Source organism: Microchirus variegatus (assembly GCF_963457635.1).
Source record: "Microchirus variegatus genome assembly, chromosome: 9".
Lineage (NCBI taxonomy): Eukaryota > Metazoa > Chordata > Actinopteri > Pleuronectiformes > Soleidae > Microchirus > Microchirus variegatus.
The window spans coordinates 5461486-5487375 of NC_139810.1; the positions used below are offsets into that span (position 1 = coordinate 5461486).

Below are 25890 nucleotides of genomic sequence, written 5' to 3' on the forward strand. Positions count from 1 at the left end.
TAGTACAGTTTGCCTACATTTACTATAACTGCATTAATATAGTAAATATATATATATATATATATATATATACAAACACACACACATAATATATAACATATCTCCTGACTCCATTATATAAATATATTTGCATATATATTTATACATTATATGTACATTTATATGTATACATATATATACATATACTTATACGTATATGTATATATACATATACATCTATATGAACATACATATAAACATAATGGAGTCAGGAGATATAATGATATATATTATATATGTGTATATATATATTCACATATATATATATATATATGTATATTTATACATATACATATATTAATACAGTTATAGTTAACATAGTAAATACATAGTAACATATCTGCATTTGCAGATACTACACAATCTGACACTGACATCGTCCACTCCATTCATAAGCTGTGAATCAATATTTAATCTGACAAAATGCTTTGTAAAACACTGCAATTTAGTTGTAAGAGGACACATTTGTTTATTATGTATTTGTCAATAAGTGCAGCTCCTCTCGTGGCCACACATTAGCGTAGGCTGGAGAACAAACTCACTGGAATGAATGAAAATAAGTCACATTAATCCATCCATCTATGGCTACTTTTAAAGCAATTTTCTTCTTTTTAAAATGTAGGTCAGGCATGTGATATAAAAGCCTTTTGTAATGGTTTCCTACTACTACTAATACTACATTTATCAAAAGTGACACGTGGTAAAAACAAGTCAAAATCCATAAAAATAGTTATATTTTTGTTTTTTTTAAATGTAACATTTATTTAACCAGGATAAAGCACATTGAGATTAAAAGGCAGAAGCCGTGCATATGATACAACGACAACACAAAAAATCAAATGTGTCATCATAATCATAAAACCGCACAGAATCATAAAAACCCCTCATAAATCAGCAAGAACATCTACAAACAGATGTGTCTGCCTTCAAGTCGTCCAAAGATACTGAAATTAATTAGTTTACAAAGAGACTTTCTCTCGTGAACATGAAGTCATTTTAAAATCCCTAAGTGAGTTAAAGTTGGACAGCGTCAGATTGATGTTGTCAGATGTTTTATAATAAAAGGGTGGAGTTGGAAAATACCTCCTGTACTTTCTGATGAAAGACATGGTGTGGACCGTGGGAAGAATCTATCTATTTATCCATCTATCCATCTATCCATCTGACTCACTATCTAACTAGCTATCTATTTAGCATGCTAGTTAACTTAGGAGCTATCTATCAATCTATCAACTTATCTATCCATCTAGCTCGTTAGCTTGCTAGTTAGCGTACAAGCTATCTATCAATCTATCTTGCTCGTTATCTATCTATCTATCTATCTATCTATCTATCTATCTATCTATCTATCTATCTATCTATCTATCTATCTATCTATCTATCTATCTATCTATCTATCTATCTATCTATCTATCTAGCTGGCTGGCTCACTATCTAACTAGCTATCTATTTAGCATGCTAGTTAACTTAGGAGCTATCTAGCATTCTATCAACTTATCTATCTATCTATCTATCTATCTATCTATCTATCTATCTATCTATCTATCTATCTAGCTCGTTAGTGTACAAGCTATCTATCAATCCATCAACTTATCTATCTATCTATCTATCTATCTATCTATCTATCTATCTATCTATCTATCTATCTATCTATCTATCTATCTATCTATCTATCTATCTATCTATCTATCTAGCTCGTTAGCTTGCTAGTTAGCGTACAAGCTATCTATCAATCCATCAACTTATCTATCTATCTATCTATCTATCTATCTATCTATCTAGCTCGTTAGCTTGCTAGTTAGCGTACAAGCTATCTATCAATCCATCAACTTATCTATCTATCTATCTATCTATCTATCTATCTATCTAGCTCGTTAGCTTGCTAGTTAGCGTACAAGCTATCTATCAATCCATCAACTTATCTATCTATCTATCTATCTATCTATCTATCTATCTATCTATCTATCTATCTATCTATCTATCTATCTATCTATCTATCTTAGGAGCTATCTATCTAGCTAGTTAGCGTGCCAGTAAGCATACAATCTATCTATCTATCTGCCGGGTTTGTGTTTATCCAATTAAAATTCAACTTTATTTATAAATCACTTTAAAAACAACAACAGTTGAAACAAAGTGCTGTAGATCACAGATAAATAGATAAATAAAACAAATAAAACATACAAACGTGTGAAACAAACACTATAAAAAACATAACAACACAAATAAAAACAACGTCTCATACCGGGTCGAAAGCCAAAGTGTTTTTGTTTTCAGTGTTTATGGTCTGACATGATTATTATTTTTTCTTTTATAGATTTAATGCATGTGTTTGTTTGTGCGATGATTTGTGTTGCAGATGCTCCGGGTGAAAGTGTCAGAGTGCGACCAGTGGAAGAGCTGCGGTGAATGTTTGGGAGCAGGTGACGCCCACTGTGGATGGTGCACCCTGGAGAACAGGTAAACAAACACACACACTATCAAACACACACACACACACACACACACACACGTTTGTGTATCTGCATCTCTCCAATTATCCGTGCTCCTCTGACTTCAGCCTCTCCTCTGCTGCCAGGAAAAACATAATTCAATCAAACTATCGTATGTGTTTTTTTTTTCGGTGTGTCACGCACATGGCACATGCTCTGTCCACGCAGTCTGCTGATAAAATCTCTGTCTGTGGTTGTGTGTTTTACTACACACACACACATACACACACACACAGTGTACAGTACACAAGCAGATGGTGCTGCTTATACGGCTGATTTATTGCAAAGTTATTGCTCATTTTCAAAGCGGCTAAAAGATCAGACCCGTGTCGCAAAACAACACAATCACGAGTTTGTTTGAGTTTGATTTAAATCTACCCAGGTCCCCTGCACTTCATCGCGACTGTACTCGATCCTCATCATAAAGATGTAATGTTGTGTGAAGTGTTTTATTTGATGGGTTAGGGTTAGGTTTAACTGATGTCTAAAACACTTGTTACTATTTGAAATGAAAATGCATTTTTTTCAGCATATTTCATGTCATAACTAATGTGGTCAGGTGGTGCAACCAAATGAAACCAATAAATGACAAGTTAAAGTTGGTTTATAAATGTAATGTGTGTGAGTTATTATACTGAATATATGAATTTGTGTATTCGTGTGATTATTTTCCTGTCTTTAAATGTAAAATTGGACTTTAAGGATGCTTAAGACCTGACCTTCAGAGAGCAAAAAAACCCCACAATGATAAAAATAATAATGTTTATCGATTGTAGATACCTTAAGGGATAGTTGCCAAAAAATTAATTTTAAAATAAATATTAGGAATGTATATACTGTATATTTTTATAAATAGTTGGTTGTGCCACCTGACATTTTTTGTTCTTGTGAATTTAAAAATACTGTTAAAAAATGAGTTAAAACAGTTAGAATAGTTATTCAATATATGAGACATGTTCAAACACATTGTTCTGGACTCAAAAATATGCATTACATTAATTTTGAAAATACTTTTTAAAAATACCTTTTATCTTTATATATGGCTATATATATACATATATATATATATATATATTTATCATTCATTCATTGTTTGAATTAATGACACTGCCGAGGCTCGTTTGCTGGTTTTCATCATCATCATCCTCGTTCTCGCCTGGCTAAATGAGTCTTGGCAGCAGCCGAGTGTATTTTTGAGGGTTTTCTGAAGGCTGCTGCTGCTGCTGGAGAGGGATGAAGCGGTTTCTGGAGGAGCGTCGGTTGTTTTCAGAGCCGACCCTTTTTGGTTCTTTTTTTTTTGTTGTTTTGGAGGCAGGGGAGTGACGGTGCTCTGGGAGCAGCCAGCGAGGAGTGACTTGGCTGAAGTGTGACTGTGAGCGCACTGATTAATGTGGCTCTGTCAGGACTGCATCTCTGGCTCTGTGTTCACTCGCTCTCGGGGAGTGTGTGTGTGTGTGTGTGTGTTTGTGTACGTGCGATGGTTGGCTGCTTGGTGATTAAAGCAGATCATACGAGATAGTGAATTTTGTGATGAGTCGCGCTGCAGCTCTGGCGGCTCTGGCATTGCCAGGGGCCAATCGGAGCTGGAAGAGTGGAACTGATGAGTGTGTGTGTGTGTGTGTGTGTGTGTGTGTGTGTGTGTGTGTGTGTGTGGTCAAACTGTCATCTCACTGTCTCTTCTCCTTATCTATCTATCTGTCGTTTCTTCATCCGAGCTCCTTTCTCGCTCCACTGCACTTTCTTTACCCTCGTGATTCTCTCTCTCTCTCCGTCTTCATCTTCTCACTTGTTTTTTTTTTTGGTTGTGTGTGTGTGTGTGAATTTAGTTATCCCCTCTTTCTTAACCTCCCTCTCTCTCTCTTTCTGCCGCTCGTCTCCTCGTCCCCCTCGTGCCCTTGTCCTCCACTCTATCCGTCTACAAAGGAGCGTTGATTGTGATGACGGCGGTGGGAGGGAGAGCGCACACTGGCTCTTTTGACAAGGAAATGTCAAAGTGTGTTACGCCTGTGTGTGTGTGTGTGTGTGTGTGTGTCTCTGCGTCTGGCTCTTGAAGGCCAGCGAGCTGATGTCATGAGTGTGTGTGTGTGTGTATTTGTTGCACTGTTTGGTAGGGATGTGAATCTTTGGGTGGCTCACGATTCGATTCAAAATCGATTCTCGATTCAATCGATTCGATTCATACGATTCTCGATTCAAACGATTCTTGATTCAAAAATTGATACAATGCATAGTGTGTTAAGGCAAATTATGGCATCAAAACAATACAGTTTGTATAAGATAATGAGATAATGTGATCACACAAAGGCAAACTTAAAGGTGCATTATGTAATAAATCTAAGGCAGGGATTCTCAAAGTTTTGATACCTGAGGGCCAATCTAGGAACCCAACATTAGACTGAGGGTCGCCAAAGGAAAAAAAACAGGAAAAAAAACAGAAAGAAATCCCATTGTTAATAATTTTACTTACTTAGTACCTTCTGGATTAAAACTATCAACTGTAATTCATTGCGGGCCGCCTGAAATGTTTCTGCCGCCCGCCATTGGCCCCCGGGCCGCACTTTGTGAACCAATGATCTAAAGCAACTGGCCATAAAATCCTCCTAATATGTCACAGAGACTCAGGAATAATGTTCATATAACAAACTGAACTCACCAACAACAACAGTACAGACAAAATATTTGCATTAAAAAAAATATTTTGCAGACTGCAAATCATGTTTATGTTTTGAAATCATGTTTTGGCATGTGGCGCCACCTACTGCCATCTACTCTCAGCTGCCGAGCAACCACCGGTTGCCAGTTACGTCAGAAAACGAAACCTAAAAGACCTCGGTATTTTGAATTTGAATGTAGTAACCAGTTTTTACATATGTCACCTTAAAGACAAAAGTTAACATTCATTCATTCAAGACAAATAAAACTTACTTACTGTACAAAAAAAATTACTTCCATAAATAAAAGCTTAGGTTAGGTACCTTTTTCTCCCAGAAGTTACAAAAATAAACTGTACAGCAGGGGTGTCAAACTTTTTTTCACTGAGGGCCACATCAGCATAATGGTTACCCTCAAACTGTCATAGAGAGTAAATGTAACTAAATGTCACCAAATATAAAATAAAGTTAACTACTCTCTGTAACATATTCCTAAATAACTTTCTGCATTTATAAATTATTCAATTTCACTCGTCGCATTATGCATATACAACGATACACTGTGATCTAGTGGCGGTGCGGTCACTTTGCGGGTAACGCAATCGCCATGCATTGTGGGAAATGTAGTTTATGGGCAACGCACGCCTTCAAGCAGCATAGACCTGTTTTAACACATATTTTTAAGACCAATTAATCACTCGCGGGGCCACAAAAGATGACGTGGCGGGCCACATCTGGTCCCCGGGCCTTGAGTTTGACACGTGCTGTACACAAATAACAGAAACGGGCGGTTGCAGTCATGCTGGCCGCCGCTGTGGCGCTGCTCAGAGGATCAGGAGGTTTGACATGTGGATGGTCTTCTCCATCACCACCGCTCTCTGATACAACCTGACAGACAGAAAGAAAAATGGCCGCTGCAGAACTATCTTCAAAATCTCTGACGCCTCCGCCCGTCTCCGTGGGCGCCTGCTTGATTTTCTGGGCGACTCTGACGTCTCCTAACTGGAGTCTGCATTGTTGTCTGAAGAAAAAGAAAAAGAAGAAGAAGAAGAAGAGAGAGCTCATTCCTCTGCCAGAGATAAAGCTCAGTCCTTGATCACTCTTCGTGCCGGCGCTGGCTTAATCTGGCACATGTCACAAGAAAGCACTTTATTTTATCTTTATTGGAATCAAATTATGCGTCATGTGCAGACTTAGCTATTCACAAATTATCATGTCTATTTCTGCGTGTGTGCGTGCCTCACAGTGTGTGTGTGTGTGTGTGTGTGTGTGTGTGTGGTTTAAAAGCTCATATGTTTTTTTTCTTCCTGGTGTTCAACTGTCTCACTCCGGCTTCACACCTTTCCTGATACTCAGGAGGTGACGAGTGTTCTCGGGTCATATTTTAGCTGCATATAGACTTTGTTAAGTTTTTTTCGAAACTGTTAAATGTGCTCGTCTCACAGCTGCTGCTGCTGATGCTTCTGATGCTGATGCTGCTGCTGCTGCTGCTTCTGCTGCTGCTTCATCACACTCTTGTGTGTGTGTGAGCGTCAGGGAAACACAAGAAGAAGAAGAAGGGAGAAATATCATTATGTGAGTGGCTTCATGCGTTTCCTCTGAGACTGAATGTCATTTTCTTTGCTAAAATGAACATTTCCTGGATGCCTCTATCACTTTATACTCAAGTGGTATTCATGAGGTATTCACTTATTACAGATAGAAATCTGAAGTCGACTGAATAATCCATTGGAACGCAAGAGTCCTTTGTGTTTTACTCCAAACCAAAAATGTAAATAATCCTCCAAACGTATGTATACACTGAACTGAAAACTGATTCACACAACGTAGACGTTTATTATAATGTCATTTTCTTTCACTCTGGTTTGAAATGATGTTCAAATATGACTATATTGAGACTTTTTGCACAATTGTTCATCATTTGTATCACGACTAAAACTAGGATATAAAATAAATCGTAAGCTAACTGGATAGATAAATAGATAGATCATAAGCTAACTAGAACGCTGGCTAGCAAGATAGATAGACAGATAGATCGTAAGCTAGATAGATAGATAGATAGATAGATGGATGGATGGATTTTAAGCTTACAAGAACGCTAGATAGATAGATAGATAGATAGATAGATAGATAGATAGATAGATAGATAGATAGATCATAAGCTAACTAGCAAGATAGATAGATAGATGGATAGATTTTAAGCTTACAAGAACGCTAGATAGATAGATAGATAGATAGATAGATAGATAGATAGATAGATAGATAGATAGATAGATAGATAGATAAAAATCTGAAGTCGACTGAATAATCCATTGGAATGCAAGATTCCTTTGTGTTTTACTCCAAACCAAAAATGTAGATAATCCTCCAAATGCACCATCTCAACGACAGACTGAACTGATTTAACTGATTTACACGGCTTGGAGGTTTATTATAATGTCATTTTCTTTCACTCTGGTTTGAAATGGTGTTCAGATATGACCCAGAATAAATTGGGTCGTTCACAGAGATTTCTCTGAAACACTTCTACACTTCTGGACTGTCTGCTGACCCAAGAAGCCACAGCACAAAAGACATATGGGCACAGTGATGTATAAAAGACATAAAGGTAGATGTAATAGAGCTGAACGCAATATGTTTCTGAGCAGGGACTGAAATGAGAGTTGGCAGAGAATGAGTTATTTTTGAGATTAGATAGATAGATAGATAGATAGATAGATAGATAGATAGATAGATAGATAGATAGATAGATAGATAGATAGATAGATAGATAGATAGATAGATTGTAAGTTAACTAGCAAGATAGATAGATAAGCTAACGAGGAAAATAGATATGTTGATAGATTATAGTAGTTTGTAAGTTAACTAGCAAGATAGATAGATAGATAGATAGATAGATAGATAGATAGATAGATAGATAGATAGATAGATAGATTTAACTTCAGCCTACACACTGCTTTAGTCTCAGCCTACTCTCACTTTAGTTTTCAGCCTACACATTTTCAGTTCACCACTGAGAATTCAGAAGTTCTTTTGTCTTTTGGTCACTTGAGACTGAATTACCAAATATCATCATCACCAACCACAACAACAAAAAGAAAACAGCAGTGGTGGGAGGTTCCAAGTTCCTTTATCCGAAGAAACTATGTTTTCAGTCATAGTAAAGTGCAGTATCACCAACACATTATTTAGCAGAACAAAACTCAATCTGACAGAAGTGGTTGGTTTGAAAAGACGCTAAAACAGCTCGCACACGTCGTGCAGCGCTAGTTGTCAAAATAATAAAAAATGTGTTGAAGTCTTCATGTAGCTACAACTTTGATATTTCTATTATTGTTATTTTATAACCTTAGCATCTGTGAAAGGTGCCACATATGGTGAGACTTTCAAAGTGACAATGTTCGCGAGCTGTTTGATGAGTTTCTAACGTGTGCCATCTTCTTTTAGCGATGTTTGTCATGCTTGCATGCTAAGTAGCGTATTGTTTGGACAAATTAACCCTTAGCACACAGAGCATTTTGACTGCTTTTTTCCCCATTAAAACATACGGTATGTACATAGGGTATAAGAATTTGGAAATACGTCGCAGTTCAAAGTTCACTTGGATCGTCAGTGTTTTTGTGACTTCTTGCACAATTGTAGCTCATTTGTATCACTACTAAAAAATGCAATACAAAATGCATCATAATCATTGGTTTTCGTACCAAAGGCAGATTATGGTGAGGTTAACTGGCGAGTCTAACTTGACCAAAGGTGTTAATGTGTTTTTACTGAAATGTGCAGTGACCAGCCGCCTCCCCGTCCCCCTTAAACAACAGTGGCCGATTTGCAATGACATCTCAGTAGGAAACCTCCCTAAAGGGGCCCCACCTCACGTTAACCTGTGTGAAGTTATCGTTCTGCAAGTTGGAAAATGAAGAGGATTATTTACAGTGTAATGCATATCTTTTTTTACTCAGTTTATATATGTTTTTTTCAGTTATTTACAGTATTTTATTGTTCTATATATTTATATTGTTTTATAATGTGGGTTCTTTACAGTGCAATGTATTTTTTTACTAAGTATATATTTATTTATTTTTATTTACAGTATTTTATTGTTCTTTACATTTATATTTTCACATACTTTTTAATTATAAGGTTTTTCCATGTTATTTCATTCATTTTGAAAAAAAAAAAAAATTGAACTCATACATTTTTCATTGGTGTCAGATTATTTGTAACATAATGGTGATGAACACTGGTTGCAAGTAAGGGCCCCCTGGGAATTTTTGCTTAGGGCCCCTACAGACTCTAGAATCGCCTCTGTGTGAGTGTAAACGGTTGTTGGCCCAAAGTTACAAGGTCCGTTCTCTGGGCGACCGTCAAACCTTTGCACCAATCCATCTGAAAGCTGTCACTGCAGTGATGGACCAACCAATAGACATATTGGAAGAAAAAAAAAAAAGTTCATTTTGTTATCCGCACTGAAACCCATGTATCACACTGACAGCAGTATCAAAACAATTTCATGAAATGCCCAGCTGTGCACAAAGAACAACTGACAGTGAACGCTAAATCGATACCTGAGCAGATTGTATAATTCCAGAGTATTATACAGTTTATCCGTAAACCCACCGTAGTGTGACTGTGTTCAGAGTTTATGAGTTTGTTTGTATTAAGGGGATTTTTTTTTGCAGAGCCACTCGCGTCTATTTTTAGATAAGCTGCCGACCTTAAAGCCCCTCTCCGTCCCTCTGTGCCGAAGGGACTGAGAATCTGGACGTTCCACTTTCCCGGGGCACAAACACTAACACGTTACAGACACATGCTTCATTTTAAAACAACTGTGAAAGTGTTACGGGGGCGGGGGGGAAGCGGGACGTGCCAAACTCATTATGTGGCATGTTTGGACCTTGCTGAATGGAGGCCTCTTTTGGTTTCTGTGTACTGCGAGGTCACTTTGTCCTTCCAGTCCACACTGCAGATGAACTGAGCTGTGTGCCAAGAGCCAGTGAAGCTCGACAGTGAACCAGTGGTCAGAATATGAAGGCGACGTGTTTGTTCAATGACCTTTTGCAGCACTTTTCTGCTGCACATTCATTATATTCACACACACACACCATACAATCTATGCTCTATGCATGTCCACACAAATTCGTGGATGCCACATTAGTCTACTCGGCTAGATGTGGTTGCTGGCCCCCTGATCCTAGTGCCTGTGCGATGGAACAGGTTGCCATGGCAATATGTGTGACCTGGAGTCAAGTAGTCTCTTGTGCACAGCCAGACAAACTGACAGCCGAGGTCTGAATGTGACATTAGGAGACCGGAGCACCTCGTAAATCTGCGGGAGGCAGACCATGAAACCCAGCGGTGAGAATTTGTCAAGTCCCAAAGTGAAATGAAAACCCGAACGTGGCCTCGTCGAGGATAAAACCTTGACCTTGCATGTCTTGCGTTCTCGTGCTAACATGCAAGAGTCTCGATCACAAGGAATTTCTGTATCATTCTATTCTAACGTGGCACAGATTGGCTGATGGAAGATGTCCCGTCCACGAAGACTGAAATGAGAGTTGGCCGAGAATGAGTTATTTTTGAGGATAGATAGATAGATAGATAGATAGATAGATAGATAGATAGATAGATAGATAGATAGATAGATAGATAGATAGATAGATAGATAGATGGACCGTAAGCTAATGAGCACCTTAACTAGCAAGATAGATAAGTTGATAGATTGATAGATAGCTTGTAAGTTAATTAGCATGCTAACTAGCAATATAGATACATAGATAGTAAGCTAACTGGCACGCTAACGAGATAGATAGATAAGTTTATAGATAGCTCGTAAGTTAACTAGATAGATAGATAGATAGATAGATAGATAGATAGATAGATAGATAGATAGATAGATAGATAACCCAAACATGGCCTTGTTCGAGGATAAAACGTTGACCTTGCATTTCTGCGTTCTCATGCTAACAGAGTCTCGATCACAAGGAACTTCTGTATCATTCTATTCTAACGTGGCACAGACTGGCTGATGGAAGACGTGCCCTCCGCGAAATATGACATACACAGTACGTGACTTATGAACCTTTCCCGTGTGTTGTTCTTTGTGCAGATGCACCATCCAGAAGGAGTGTCCCCACGGTCGCTTGTCACGGTCCTGGATCAGCATGAGCGAAGGCCCTCAGCAGTGTCCGTCCATCACGCTGACGCCTCCAGAGATCAGCATCTCTGCAGACATCAAGGTATCATCCACTCCCTTCATCCCATTGTTTCCATCTCACTCTTGTCATAAGTGAAACACACACACACGACTGCCGTTAAGGTCAGTGCACTGTATTTAAAGCTGTCATCTCATGACTCCATCGCTATTATTACACACACTGTTATTATTGTAATAATCCTGCTGATAAAGTCATGCCAACACTGTTGCTGCTGCTGCTGCTGCACGACCGAAACCTCACAAGTTGTCAGTTTATACGGTTTGAACAATATACGTCTGAGCCAGTGTTTGCTAAACCAGGGCAGCAACAGATAGGAAACGTGTCACAGACACCAGATATCAAAACAAAAGCCAGAGATTTGATTGTGTTAGGTTTTGCACTCAGACTCACCCTGAGTTCTGGATCTGTAGCTGCAGAAGAAATTCACAGAACAAATCTGTACATCGTGTAATGAATTCACCCTGGGAGAGCGGCGCGAACGCGAGAAGTGCTCCCCACTGACACTAACTAACTCTGTAACAAAATGTAAAGAAAAAAAGAAGAGGACAAAATACATGTTTAATTTAACCCTTTAACAACCAAGCCTCAAAATGTCCGTACGGACTTTTTGATTTTAACCATAAATGTGCTGTGAGTAAGTGATTTTGGCCTTTCTAAAGAAAACGTTTTTGTTTTAATGTGCTAAAACGCACATTTTGCGCAGTTGTTTTTCTAACTCTCTGCCGACGACGCTGATTTTCCGGCTTCTTGAAACACCGTGAGTGAAATTACCGTAATAACCACACGTTAAGGCTTTAACGTGCAACTTCTCAGCTTTCAGAAACAATTTGAATTTTTCCGATTGCGCAAAACGTTATGCAAAGTGCGCTTGATGGCGATACGCTCGGTGTTAAAGAGTTCAACGATTTCGTTCAAAATCACTGGATCAAATAAAGAAAGAAAAAATGTAAAATCCAACATGGTCCAAAAATGAAGTTGTAGAAGCTAAAATTGTAAACGAACAGCTCCTGCAGCTTTTCCACTGAGTTGTGCTTTAATTTTTTTTTCTTTTTTTATGGGAGCAGGAAATTTGTTACACAGTTGGAGCCTCATGTTTTTGAAATGGCTGGTTGTGGCGAGGTGGCACATGCATCAAGCCAAATGTGTTCTTAACAGTTTAATATCACTGCTGGTGCATATACTCTAGTTTGGTGTTGCAGTCCAATAGCATTTTATTTACAAAGCGCTCTAACAAAAACAACACGGTCAGCCAAAGTGCTTTACAGACACAGTAAAATACGCAGACGATTGTAAAGCGTTAAAATCTAATAAAAAGCTTTCTTTTTCATAGTACAATACACAGATACTTCCCATGCCTTTAGTACAAAATCCCTTAAATTGTGTGCACTAGAATTCTAATCTAGCACTAGTATTGTTATGTTGTTGCAGTGCCATGTTAGCACTTACACGAACTTGCACACCTGTCATCATGTTAGCGCGAGTTGAGAGCGCGTGAAAACATGCTAGTTATTTGCCCCAAAACTGCAAGATACATAGATGGATAGATTGATCGTAAGCTAACTAGAACGCTAACTAGCAAGATAGATAGATCGTAAGCTAACTAGAACGCTAACTAGCAAGATAGATAGATAGATAGATAGATAGATAGATAGATAGATAGATAGATAGATAGATAGATAGATAGATAGATAGATAGATAGATAGATAGATAGATAGATAGACCATAAGCTAACTAGAACGCTAACTAGCAAGATAGATAGATCGTAAGCTAACTAGAACGCTAACTAGCAAGATAGATAGATAGATAGATAGATAGATAGATAGATAGATAGATAGATAGATAGATAGATAGATAGATAGATAGATAGATAGATAGACCGTAAGCTAACTAGAACGCTAACTAGCAAGATAGATAGATCGTAAGCTAACTAGAACGCTAACTAGCAAGATAGATAGATAGATAGACCGTAAGCTAACTAGAACGCTAACTAGCAAGATAGATAGATCGTAAGCTAACTAGAACGCTAACTAGCAAGATAGATAGATCGTAAGCTAACTAGAACGCTAACTAGCAAGATAGATAGATAGATAGATAGATAGATAGATAGATAGATAGATAGACCATAAGCTAACTAGAACGCTAACTAGCAAGATAGATAGATCGTAAGCTAACTAGAACGCTAACTAGCAAGATAGATAGATAGATAGATAGATAGATAGATAGACCGTAAGCTAACTAGAACGCTAACTAGCAAGATAGATAGATCGTAAGCTAACTAGAACGCTAACTAGCAAGATAGATAGATAGATAGACCGTAAGCTAACTAGAACGCTAACTAGCAAGATAGATAGATCGTAAGCTAACTAGAACGCTAACTAGCAAGATAGATAGATAGATAGATAGACCGTAAGCTAACTAGAAAGCTAAATAGCAAGATAGATAGATCGTAAGCTAACTAGAATGCTAACTAGCAAGATAGATAGATAGACCGTAAGCTAACTAGAACGCTTACTAGCAAGATAGATAGATCGTAAGCTAACTAGAACGCTAACTAGCAAGATAGATAGATAGATAGACCGTAAGCTTACTAGAACGCCAACTAGCAAGATAGATAGATAGATAGATCTATCTATCGATCTATCGATCTATCGATAGATAGATCGTAAGCTAACTAGCAAGATAGATTGGACAAGAAGATTACACAAACTTGCACGCCTGTCATCGTGTTAGCGTGAGTTTAGAGCATGTGAAAACATGCAAGTTATTTGCCCCCAAAAACAGCTAAAAAAGTTTAATTAACGCCTGTCAAATTCTGTCATTTTTTTGGTGTGCACTACATCTTTCACAATATGAATTTGGGACACAGATAAACTGCTAAATATTGAGTGTTGCTAACACTACCAGTGTGATTTTAATTAAACCTGGCAGGATTATGTGTCCTGGCAAACAGCGTGCATGGCTGCATTAACCTTGGGCTGTGACAGGTGATATTCGGGAGATTAGGAGCCAAAATGTTTCTCGGCGATAGACAAAAATAGTTGATGATGATTTGAATGATTTAGTGTATGGTGCAAATCAAAGCGACAAACTGGTCGACACGTTCGGCACAGCTAGTGTCATTTTAAACAGAGGACAACAGATTCATGAACACTATGTTTAGCTCCAGAGACGACGGCAGCAGCTTTTATCCAGAATTTAATGACAGAACTGTGCTGTGTAAGATGGGTGGAATTAAGAATAAGGCTCTTTTTTTTTTTTTGTTCTACTGTCGTGTTGAGAAAGGGAACTTGGCAGCGAAGGAGGCAGATTATTTTGCTCAAGATGGAGCAGTGGAATAACCAACCTTTTTTTTAAATAAAGTAAACTGCACTTTTTATAGTCTTTATAGTCTTTTAAGTCTCTGTGTGTGCACTAGAGTCTGTTTATAAATAAGTAATGTATGCAGTCTGCAGTGCCTTAAAACCTGCATTCTCATTAATGGTTCCTGTCAGGTGATATATATCTGTGCACTGTGTGTGAAATGACAAAAACAGTCAGTAAATATTTCCTTGTGGAGTTTATGGTTTCAGTTGCTAGTTTCATATCCTCAAAATGGCAAGAGGAGTCCATTTTGTAAAATATGGTCTAATTTAGTCTTAAATGTGGCGGGGAAATGCTTTTCATTCACTTTAAATGTACCGGTGTCAAACGCGTGACGTGATATCGCAAGCTTCAGCCAATCATTACTGTTTTATTTGATTTGAGATTTTTATGTCAGATTTGGGACCAGCACTAAGAGTACACTGGATGTGGCCTCCCTGTGGCTTTAGTACCTTGCTTCCTAGCCCTTGACCTGGCAGGAGGTTTGAGCCGTAAACCCCTTCCCTTCCCTTCCTCCCTTCATCCTTTCCCATTCTTCCAACACTGCACATCATGCTTTCAGAAAAGGTTTTTCTCCATGTTGAAGATTCTTTTTGTCGGACATTTTCAAATAATTTCCACTACATTTAATTTAACCTTCATTTAACCGAGAAGGTCATCAAGAAAAATGTCTTATTTACAACGGTGGCCTGGAAAAAAAGCAAATAATTCTTGAGGATCAAAGTTCGTAAACCGCAGGTCTACACTCTTAGAAACAAGGGTTCCAAAAACGTTCTTCTACAAGGGCTGAGGTTCTACCTGGAACCATTTTCAAGGGGTCTCGGTAACACTAATGGTTCCAGTAAGAACCATTTTGATCCAGAGAACCCTTTAAAACCCCTTTCCTGAATAAAGGGTTTTAAAAGGGTTCAGGTAGAACCTTTTTATAAAGGTTCCACCTGTAGCCACAAAGGGTTCTCCTACGAGGACAAGCCAAAGAACCTTTTATGGTTCTACTTAGCACTTTTATTTTTAAGAGTGTACAACAAATATTAGCAGCTAATAAACGGGGGCAAAGGTATCTAGTGTTTCAGGAAAATGTGACATGTGTCAGTACAACAATGGTGGACAACACAACACCATCAATGCATCAATTTAACAACATTAGAAACTCTTGCACTCTTGCCTTTGCAGCAAAAAGACCCGGGTTCACAACCCTGTGTGTACGTGAGTTTTCTCCGGGTTTTCCGGTTTCCTACCACGGTCCAAAAACATGCAGATTTGAGGATTAGGCTGATTTAAATTGATGTGTGAGAGTGAATGTGGGCGACTTACACCGCCTTTCGCTTTATGTCAGCTAGGATTGGCACCAGCGCCCCCTGCAACCCTGCGACCCTCATGTGGAAGATAAAGCGGTAGAAGATAGCGCCGTTAGCTGCCTCTAGCACCAAACACCAGGTCGGCCCATCGACGAGTGTTAATGCGAAACATACGTTGCTGCCGTAAGAGACACCCCTCATTGTCAATAAAAAAAAAGTGTTATTGTAAATCATTTCCTCCAGTCGCCGCGCCGTGAAACAGAGGCAAAATAACAATGTGATTATCGGCTCACTGGAGTCTGACACTCTGGAATATATTTGACCTTTAATTACAGCTCATAATTAGACGTGGCCGAGAGACGACGGGTCATTAATTGGTTCGTTAATTGTGGGTAGTGGCTTGTTATGTAGGTCAGACTGTGCTGCGCTGCTCTGTAATGGATCCAGCAGCTGCAGGAGTCGCAGGAAGCTCGGCTCAAGGTTGTCTCCACAAACAGGAAGCAGCAGGCAGGAAGTCGGGGGCTTCGCTCAGGAAATGATCAATTCCGCCGAACAATGGAGGGAGATATTTTTTCGGACTTGTTAGCACATGTTTGCGGCTTCTTCAGCGCGTATATCTGCTGAGCTGCAGGAAATGGCATCTTTGCTCTTCCTCTCACCCCCCCCCCCCCCCCCCCACTTCTCTACTTCCACCCCAGTTTTTCCTTTTTTTCCCCCTCACACTGAAATAATTTAAGCTGAAATTCATGTCATGTCAGTGTGTGGTGTTATGTTCCTCATTATATGTCTGTCATACTTCATCACATAGCCGGATTTAGACGTGAATGTAGCACCGTGCCATCTGTTTCTTCATTGCACATTAGCTTTTTTTTACTCTCTTCTCTTTTCTTTCTCTTCAGCAACTCCTGAACAAACCTGAAGCCGTGGCAACATTTGCCTCAAACTTCTACGTAAACTTGATCTGAATAAGTGGGAATGAGCAACTGTATGGAATTAGATTTGTGTCTTTCACGAAGCAAATAAAATATGGATTTATTCATTCAAAAATATTGTATTTTATTGTTTGCACCGTGCGCCGTGGTATTTTGTTTGTGGGCGGGGCTTAAGAAGCAGCCTGCTGATTGGCTGCTGAGTTTTGGAGCGACAGCTCAATGGACCGGAAGTCGTTACTGGCTTGGAGTCGCTGTCTGGAATTGGTTCCCCACGTTTTCTTAGTTCGTCGACATCTGACGTTGTCGATTTCATGTGGCCCATCACTTAAATGTTTGTTTTTGAAATTGATTTATTGTAAATGATATGTCGTGGCTAGCGCTGGGCACGTTAACGGCATCAATCGTTTCAACGTTAACACACAGTATGAAGCGTTTCCATGACGACTGACCGGATAAAAATTTGTGTGACTTCATGTTTACGTGACTCCCGATTGTTAAAATGAGTCTCTAAAGTAACGCTAAACTTTTAAAACAGAGACACGCAGTCGTTTCAGACTGCTCCAGTTCGACTTTAGCCGCGCTAGCGGTGCTAAAGGAGCTAATGCAGCTAACAGAGCTAACTGATAAACGGTGCTTGGACTCTGGTAGCGCGGCATGTAAACATGACGCCATGCACGTATTTATCTGGTCAGTCGTCATGGAAACGCGTAATACGCTAATGTGTGTTAGCGCTGATGCCGTGAACACCGTTCACCGCCGTTAACGCATTACCATGCCCAGCACTCGTCCTTGCATATCAAAACAAACACCTTTCACTTTGAAATGATGTAAAATATTGTTCCAAATTCTGTTGTTCTATCACAATGATATCATTTTTTAAGCTAACATCGCCCACCCCGACTCAAACGTTGTTATTCCTCACACAGTTGGGCTTTTCTTCACTTGACTGCCCCCTACTGACCAGACTTGAACCTCATGTGGCCCCCAGGTCATTTCAGTTTGGAGAACCCTGCGTTAGACACTGTCACTCCAAAACTCAGTAGCCAATCAGCAAGCAGCTTCCTAAGGCCCGCTCACAAAAAAAAAAAACCACAACGCAAAGAAAAGATCAGGGAGTGTAAAGTGTATTTTCAAACAATAAAATACAGAGACTCAGGAATAATGTTGATATAACAACAGTACAGCCAAAATATTTGCAATTAAAAAAATGTTTTGCAGACTGCAAATCATGTTTTGGCATGTGGCGCCACCCACCGCCGTCTACCAATCATTGCAGTCAGTAGAGTCTCAGCTGCCGAGCAACCACGGGTTGCCAGTTACGTCAGAAAAGGAAACCTAAAAGACCTCGGTATTTTGAATTTGAATGTAGTAACCGTTTTTGGCCACATTCTTACATATGGCACCTTTAATTATCTAATTCCATAGAACTGAGTACATAATTAGCTTCTAATAGGATAAAGATCAGTATTTCTCGATGTTTACGCTTTTCTCCTGATCGTAGGACGTCGGCATCCTGATAAACGGCAGTGTTCCTGATCTGGCCGGCTCCCGCGTGGAGTGTGAATACGGGCCGGGTGTTTCCACAGCTGCCACCGTGCACCTTGACTACGGTCCCGCTCAGATCCAGACCTGTGCGCTGCTCCCTCGAGAAAACTACCAGCCCATCCTTCCCGGCACAGGTGAGACCAACTTTTTCGTTTTTCACAGAATGAAACACAGATGAAGTCAACACAACTTTCAAGAAAAAACAGCTGAGCCAGAGAATTCTCCAGACGGTGAACAAGACTCTGGAGGAAAGCGCTGTATCTATCAAAAAAAAGATGTTCTATGTGAACTGTTCCCTTCAGGGAAGGTGTTTTTGATTCCCAGAATCCACAAAAATGTCCAAAACAAATCTTTTATGCAAAGTTTCATTTAACCGTTACATCATGTGGAACGAGCTGCAAACCCATGTCACACTGGCCCCAGACCCTGGAAACCTTTAAGTCTCGTCTTAAAACTCACTTTTACTCGTTGGCTTTGAGAATTGTGTGGTCTCTGTCTGTCTTTTAGTGTCTTTTTTTATGTCTTATGGTGTATTTTAGTGTTTTTTTTTTTTGTTTTTATGTTGGTGTTTAATGATTTTAGGGGAATTCCGAGTCTTCAAGCAGCCTCCAGCACTTTTGTCTTTTTTAAATGTGCTATATAAATAAAGTGGATTAGATTGGATTGGAAATAAAAGTCTGTGTAGATTCTCATTCATCCAGGTCATATGTCAAAGTCCAGTTTCTACTGATTTAATCACGTGCAGCCGAAAAACATTTTTCCACATTTTGGACGGCTCATTTGATTTTTTTTTCTACACTTGTCAGATATTGAGCAAATGTAATTTCCCCCCTCTTGTTTTTCGCCGAACACAACAAACTCTCGCCGCCGTCTTGTTTGTGTTATGAAGCAGATACTATCTGGAAATGCTTTACACATGCGGCTTTGTTTACATGCCTTTGTTTCTGCAGATCATCTGACTGTTTCCGTGGCGATAAAAGTGAATGGCACATCTGTCGTATCCGGGAACTTCATCATCTACGACTGCAAGAGGACTGGAGCGATACACCCCAAGACGTCGTGAGTCGCACGTCCGCCGTTACCGACCGTTTATCTCAAGCTCTTGATTTATTCAGGGTTTGGCGATGCGTCGTCGTTGTGATCCCTTACTTCCAAATCAAGTCGTTCAGACGGCCAGTTTGCATGTTTATCCAGATTGGTTGAACTCATGGGATTGGAATTAAATTTGAACGGATGCTCGTCAGTCTGAACACATTGGCACCAAATTGCACCACTAACCCTTTACCGAGAAAAGAACATCCAAAACAGTTCTGAAGCTGTTCCAAAAGGCAAAAAAGTCCTCTGAAACTAATTATGGTAAGGTGTTGGAGCAGGGAAACATCTAAAACATGTAGCAGCATTAAGGAACACTGTTCTAAAATGTTCTAAAATAATGTTCTTTTCCCCTTTATGACGTGCTTTTCTCGTATATTCTCATATAAACTCGTTTCAGGGGGAAGTAACCATATGTGTTTGCTTCATGGACCTCGATTTTCTACATGAAAATAACACAAAATATATATAATAATTTAAAGGCAGTTGTAGGTCTGAAAAGACCTGCATTGAGAAAACATACAAGCCGATATTGTATTCCACTCCTTTTTAAACATTTATCTACTTACTAGATAAACTAGTTTCTAGATGCACTCGTGTCTCCTGAAATCCACATGCATGTGTTAATTACCCACCCAGCGTCAATTATTTTCCCCATTTTAGAAACCCACGTCCTCCTCTCTGATAATTAAATACACTTCTACAGGTGGATTATGTGAGCACTGTTTAATAATGTCCTCATTAATTATACATTATCTCACCCTCACCAACTTTAACCTGCCTAATCTGCAGGGTTTATTGTGAGACCACGGCTGTTTTGAAGCCTTAGGTTTTGGCCTGCAACCCTGGCTCCTGTTGGATGATGCCAGCTGTCAGTCACACTGGTGTCACACTTTAACGTCTGTTTTCCGCTAAACGGGAACGTCATGTACAAAATGTGCGTCAATTCCTGTTGAAGAGGACCTGAAACGAGCCAACTCCTCAGGAAAAAACGATTCATCAGTCAATGATTTTCTCTATTAATTGTCCAAGCCCTGAAAATATTTGAGAAGCAGAAGCTCATTTATCCAGAGTCTTTTTTTACAACCCCCTAGTGGTAATTCTATATAGTCTTATTTCCTGCTTGGCTTCAGGAGGAACTTGGAAGACTCATCTGTGATCTATAGTTGCTTCCTGTTGATTTAGCGTCTTCCACCTGCAGATTCTGAAAGGAGGTTAAAAATAATCATTCATTCATTCATTCATCTACATCAGAGCTTAAACATTTAAAATGTGAGTTTTCAGACTGAAATATTTACCCTTAGAACACATTTAGGCTACTCTTTATTCCATGTCTACGTTAAAACGTATACAGAGGCTATAAGAGTGTCTTATATACTTTTTATCAGCACAACCTATAGGCAAAGTGACGAAATGTTCACTTTTTTATGCATTTTCACCAACTATATAAACTAGTGCTGGGTACTAGGTCAACACACAGTAACGCATGACGCCTTTCCATGACGACTGATCGGAAAAAGACGCGCGTGGCGTCATGTTTACGTGCCACGACTCTGGAGTCCAGGTACCTTTTACCAGTTAGCTCCGTTAGCTGCATTAGCTCCTTTAGCGCCGTTAGCGCGCCTACAGTTGAACTGCGGTCTGTTTATTAAAGGAAAAGAGCAGCGATACAAATAACCAGCGTACCTGTGTACTGCGTATGTGTGCCTCTGTTTTTAAAGTCTAGCGTTACTCGAGACTCGTTTTGACAAATCGGGAGTCACGTAAACATGACGTCACATGTGTCTTTTTCCGGTCAGTCGTCATGGAAACGTGTTGTGCGTTATGTTGACGCTGTTAGCGCACGTTAGCGCGCCCAGCATTAATAGAAACACACCTGAGCAAAATGTATTCAACATTTTAAAAAATCTGATTATGTCAAATTGAATAGTTATAATAAATATATGCAATAATAAGTGATATAATAACATAATATATGAGTCATAACTTCAACAACATGAGAACATTTTTTTTAAAGTTTGAAGACACACCCCCAAGGATGTCCATATAAGGAGTTGTGTATTGTTCCCGCAGCTATTTACCAAGTGTGCACTGATCTTTACTATGAATTAATATAAGAGTTTGAGGTAAAACCTGATTTTACATTGACAGTAATGCATTGGGATGAGTTTGGGAACCACAGGACTGAACCATCACATTCTACTGTGTTTAGTCCTAATTTTTTTGGGCAATCCCTCAAAATAAATATATATAATATATATTATATATTAATGAGACGTAAATACTATTAGACTATGATTATTGTTGTTGTCGTCTCTAAACCGTGTGCTTCCCGGTGCTGTGGTATATAAATATCAGCCAAATGTCAGGATAATTCTCCCTGGCATTGTTTATATATATGCATATCTCGTTGGGAGGTGAGAGACAACAAAGCTTCTTCCTCTGTTTGTCTCAAAGGCCTTTTCTGCTTCGTCCCTGAAGTCTTCAGCTTCGTGTCGTTTTCTCCCCCTCTCTGCTTTCTATTTAGGCCTCTGTCAGTAAATATTGCAGACGCGTCCTCTTGGAGGGCTTATTGTGTGTGTTTGGCTTGCTCAGGAATTCTCAGCGCGGGATCAGATTTTGGATTAATATGCTGTAAACGTTAAGCTAAAGGAAATTGGATATGTACCTCTGGCCGGTCATCTCCGTGTTTGTTTTTGTGAACGACTGTGACTCGTGTAGCCTGGGCACAGAAAAAGCCTTCCTCATGTCTGGAGGCAAACCAGCTGGCTTCCTCTAGCACGCTGGACTGTGTCAGAGGATCCACTTTATCTGATGGACAGATCTTAGGCTTAGAGGGGCATGTGTGTGTGTGTGTGTGTGTGTATGTTTATGTTACCCCTTAAGGACCTTTTCTGGTACAAACACTGACCTTGTCAGGGCCAGTAGTCGTGAATTGGGTTAAAGGGATAACTCGGTTTTTCTGAAGTGACTCAACTGTGTTTTTCAATATGTGTTATTCTGTGGTTCTGCTGTTTCATTCATCCATCCATCTTCTACCGGTTTATCCTCCACCTGAGGGTCGTGGGGTCGCTGGTGCCAATCCCAGCAGACATAGGGCCAAAGTTCGCCAGTTCATCACATGGCCACATAGAGACAAACAACCGTTCACTCTCAAACTCACACCTACGGTCAATTTAGAGTCTCCAATTTTGCCTCATCCTCAAATCTGCATCTTTTTGGACTGGAGAAAACCCATGCTAACATCTTGCAAGCTAAAACTTTGGCATGGGAGAGTGAGCAGTTTTTTTTTTTTGTTTCTAGCTGTAAAATCATTTCTAATGGTGAGTTAGGTTATTCCTAAGATGACATAGACTTAGGCAGACATAGATTTTTGTCTGGTTTCCCTTGTGTCCCCATGTTTTCACGGAAGATTAGCATCCTAGCATACTGTGGCGTGTAGCCTACAGCAAACTCAGCGCAGTACTTCACTTCAAAAACCTGTTCAAATATAAACTGTGGTTTGGTTAAGGCAAGATGCTAACTGGTTATGGTTCTTGTTTTGTGATTTTTGTTAAGCTGTCCAAAGGAAAGGGTCGCGCGGTTAAGCACATGGAGCTATGTTCAGGCCTTTCTGTGTGGAGTTGCAGTTTTTTTAGTTTTTAGTTGGAAAATGCTGTCTAATGGCGAGATAAATGATTCCTAAGATAACGTAGACATATGCAGACATAGATTTTTGTCTGGTTCGTGTCACCAAATTTTCATAGAAGATTAGCATCTCAGGCTGAATCCTAGCATACTGGTATGTACAGCAAAGTCAGTGCTTAATTAAAATCACACTTCCAAAACCTGTTAAAATGTGAACTATGGTTAGGTTGATGTTAACTGGTTATGGTTTTTGTTTTGTTTTATTTTGTGATTTTTGTTAAGCTGTCCAAAGGAAAGGGTCCCGCAGTTGAGCATGTAGCTAGCTAGGTTGCCAGTTTGTGTCCCGGTTCAGGCCTTTCTGTGTGGAGTTAGCATGTTTTCGGTGTGTGTTTGTGGGTGTTTCTCTCCGAGTGCTCCAGTTTCCTCCCACCGTTCCAAAAACATCCATCCATCTTCATCTTCAAGATGATGGTTGCGGGGGACGATGGTGCCAATTCCAGCAGACATAGGACGAAAAGCGCTGTGCACCCTGGACTGATCGCCAGTCCATTACAGGGACACACAGAGACAAACCTATGGTCAATTTAGAGCAGTGTTTCCCAACCCTGGTCCTCAGGGAACACTGCCGTGTTTTAGATGTTGCCCTGCTCCAAAAAGACCTCATTCAAATAAATCGCCAGCTCTGCAGAAGCCTAATAACAAACTTTTGTATAAAAAAAATTAATATTTAAATTTTTACAGTTTAAAAAAATAATAATGTTTCCACTTTTGTCAGCTTTTTCAATTAAGGTTTCAACTTTTGTAAAAAAAAAAAAAAATCAAAAATGTAATGTTTTAACTTTCGTCAATTTTTTTTTTCACCTGTTTCATCTGAATCAGGTGTTTTTGGAGCAGGGTAACATTTAAAACATGGCAGGGCAGTGTTCCCTGAGGACCAGGGTTGGGAAACACTGATTTAGATTGTCCAATTTACCTAATCACCTAAATCTGCATGTTTTTGGACAGTGCGTGGAAACCGGAGAACATGCAGAGGTTAATTGGACACTCTAAACTCACTTTGTCTCATATATTTTACCCTGCGATGGACATGTCCAGAGTCATCTGTGGCTCCAGCTCCCTGCGAGGATAAAGTGAATGAATGAATGAATGACTGAATGTCCAAAGGAATGAAAGTCGACCGCCGCGTCTGTACAAGAACAGGCTTATTGTGTATGTATTTGTGTGATTTGGTGAGACAGAAACCATTAGGGCGTGGGCCCCTTTGTTCACTTTGTGAGGTGTGAACACAGCAGTTGCAGGTACATGTGTGCAAGACTGCACCCAATATGTGCGCCGTGCCCTCGGTGCTCGGCGAGGTCCAGAAGTGTGAAATTAGACGGTGGATTGTTGGAGGTGATAATGAGCAAAGTGCCATTTCTCACAGGATGAGCAATGGGGCTACAAACTGCGGCGCCGCGGCAGCAGCAGTTGATATGATTTCAGTCACTTCGAGCCGTTTTTCTTTAATAATCTCTTAAAGAGAGTCCCATGAGCCACGTTCCTTTAATGAAACCAGAGAGTCTCTTTGTTTTGTGCTATATGGATAAAGGGAGAGCGTCTTTAACTAGTGGTTATAAATCAGAGTCGATGCATTAAAGCTGCACCGCGTAATTCATGGGTGTAATAAAGAGAGAGAGTCTCATCAATATTAAAGCAAATGTGGCAGAAGATGATGAGAATTATCTCAGCAGATCAGTGTCTCGGCTTTTAGGTTGTTTTTTTTTTTTTTCCAGGACATAACATTAAATAAACTGTGTGTGTTTGTTTTGTTTGTTTGTGTTTGTGTGTGAGTGGGTTACAGCAGCGCAGTCACGACCACTTTAAAGTGGTCACTAAGTTAAGTGTTAACGACAACCAGACCTCAGCATTCCACTCTCGTCACTCTCCCTCTCTCTTTCTGGCTTGTATTTGCTTTTTATGTCTCTCTCTCTCTCTCTCTCTCTCTCTCTCTCTCTCTCTCTCTCTCCCTCTTATTTGCTTGCCCTAACCCTCGTCTTTTCTCCTGGATGTATTTCTCTTTGACAGCGACGTGATTGAGGATGTGTGTTTAACCGCTGTGTCCACGGAGAGACCCTGAGAGTGCCAGCCAGATTGCGTATTTAGCGTGTGTGTGTGTGTGTGTGTGTGTGTGTGGTCATTATGACTCGAGATGGACGACGCCATGGGGTGTTTACTGTCAGTGTTAGGTCAAGCAGAGAGAGTGGAGGAGGGTATAAAAGAGAGAGAGAGAGAGAAAGAAAAGAGAAGGTGTGAACGCGTTCACAGGTGGTGTTGTATAGGTGTTTTAGTGAGACGGGGGGGAAAAACAGAAAAAGCTGCAGCTGATAAGAGCCTTGAGGAGGCCGTCTGCTTCTAATCACACACACATGCGCGCACACACACACATTTCTATCACACATGTGCGCGCTCGCACACCCGCTGCATTGCCTCCAATCTCCATCCCCTCAGAGTGCTGCTATCACTGGAGGTGATATCATTCCCAGTGTGGGACATCTGTCTCTTCCCAGAGGCAAAACAGTCTCACACACACACACACACACACACACACACACACACACACACACACACACACACACACAGTGGAGGTGTTCCACTTTTC

General features: G+C 39.9%; 1 protein-coding gene across 1 annotated transcript in view; it reads left to right on the forward strand.

Annotated features, from left to right (window-relative positions):
- plxnd1 (plexin D1) overlaps positions 1-25890 on the forward strand; it is a gene marked incomplete at its 5' end in the record, with an annotated part of 152229 nt that overhangs the window by 15085 nt on the left and 111254 nt on the right. The window contains 4 exons of the mRNA XM_083895357.1: positions 2399-2499; positions 11289-11418; positions 18490-18667; positions 19484-19592. Of these exons, the coding sequence (XP_083751483.1) occupies positions 2399-2499; positions 11289-11418; positions 18490-18667; positions 19484-19592 (518 nt within the window). The remainder of the gene's footprint in view (positions 1-2398; positions 2500-11288; positions 11419-18489; positions 18668-19483; positions 19593-25890) is intronic.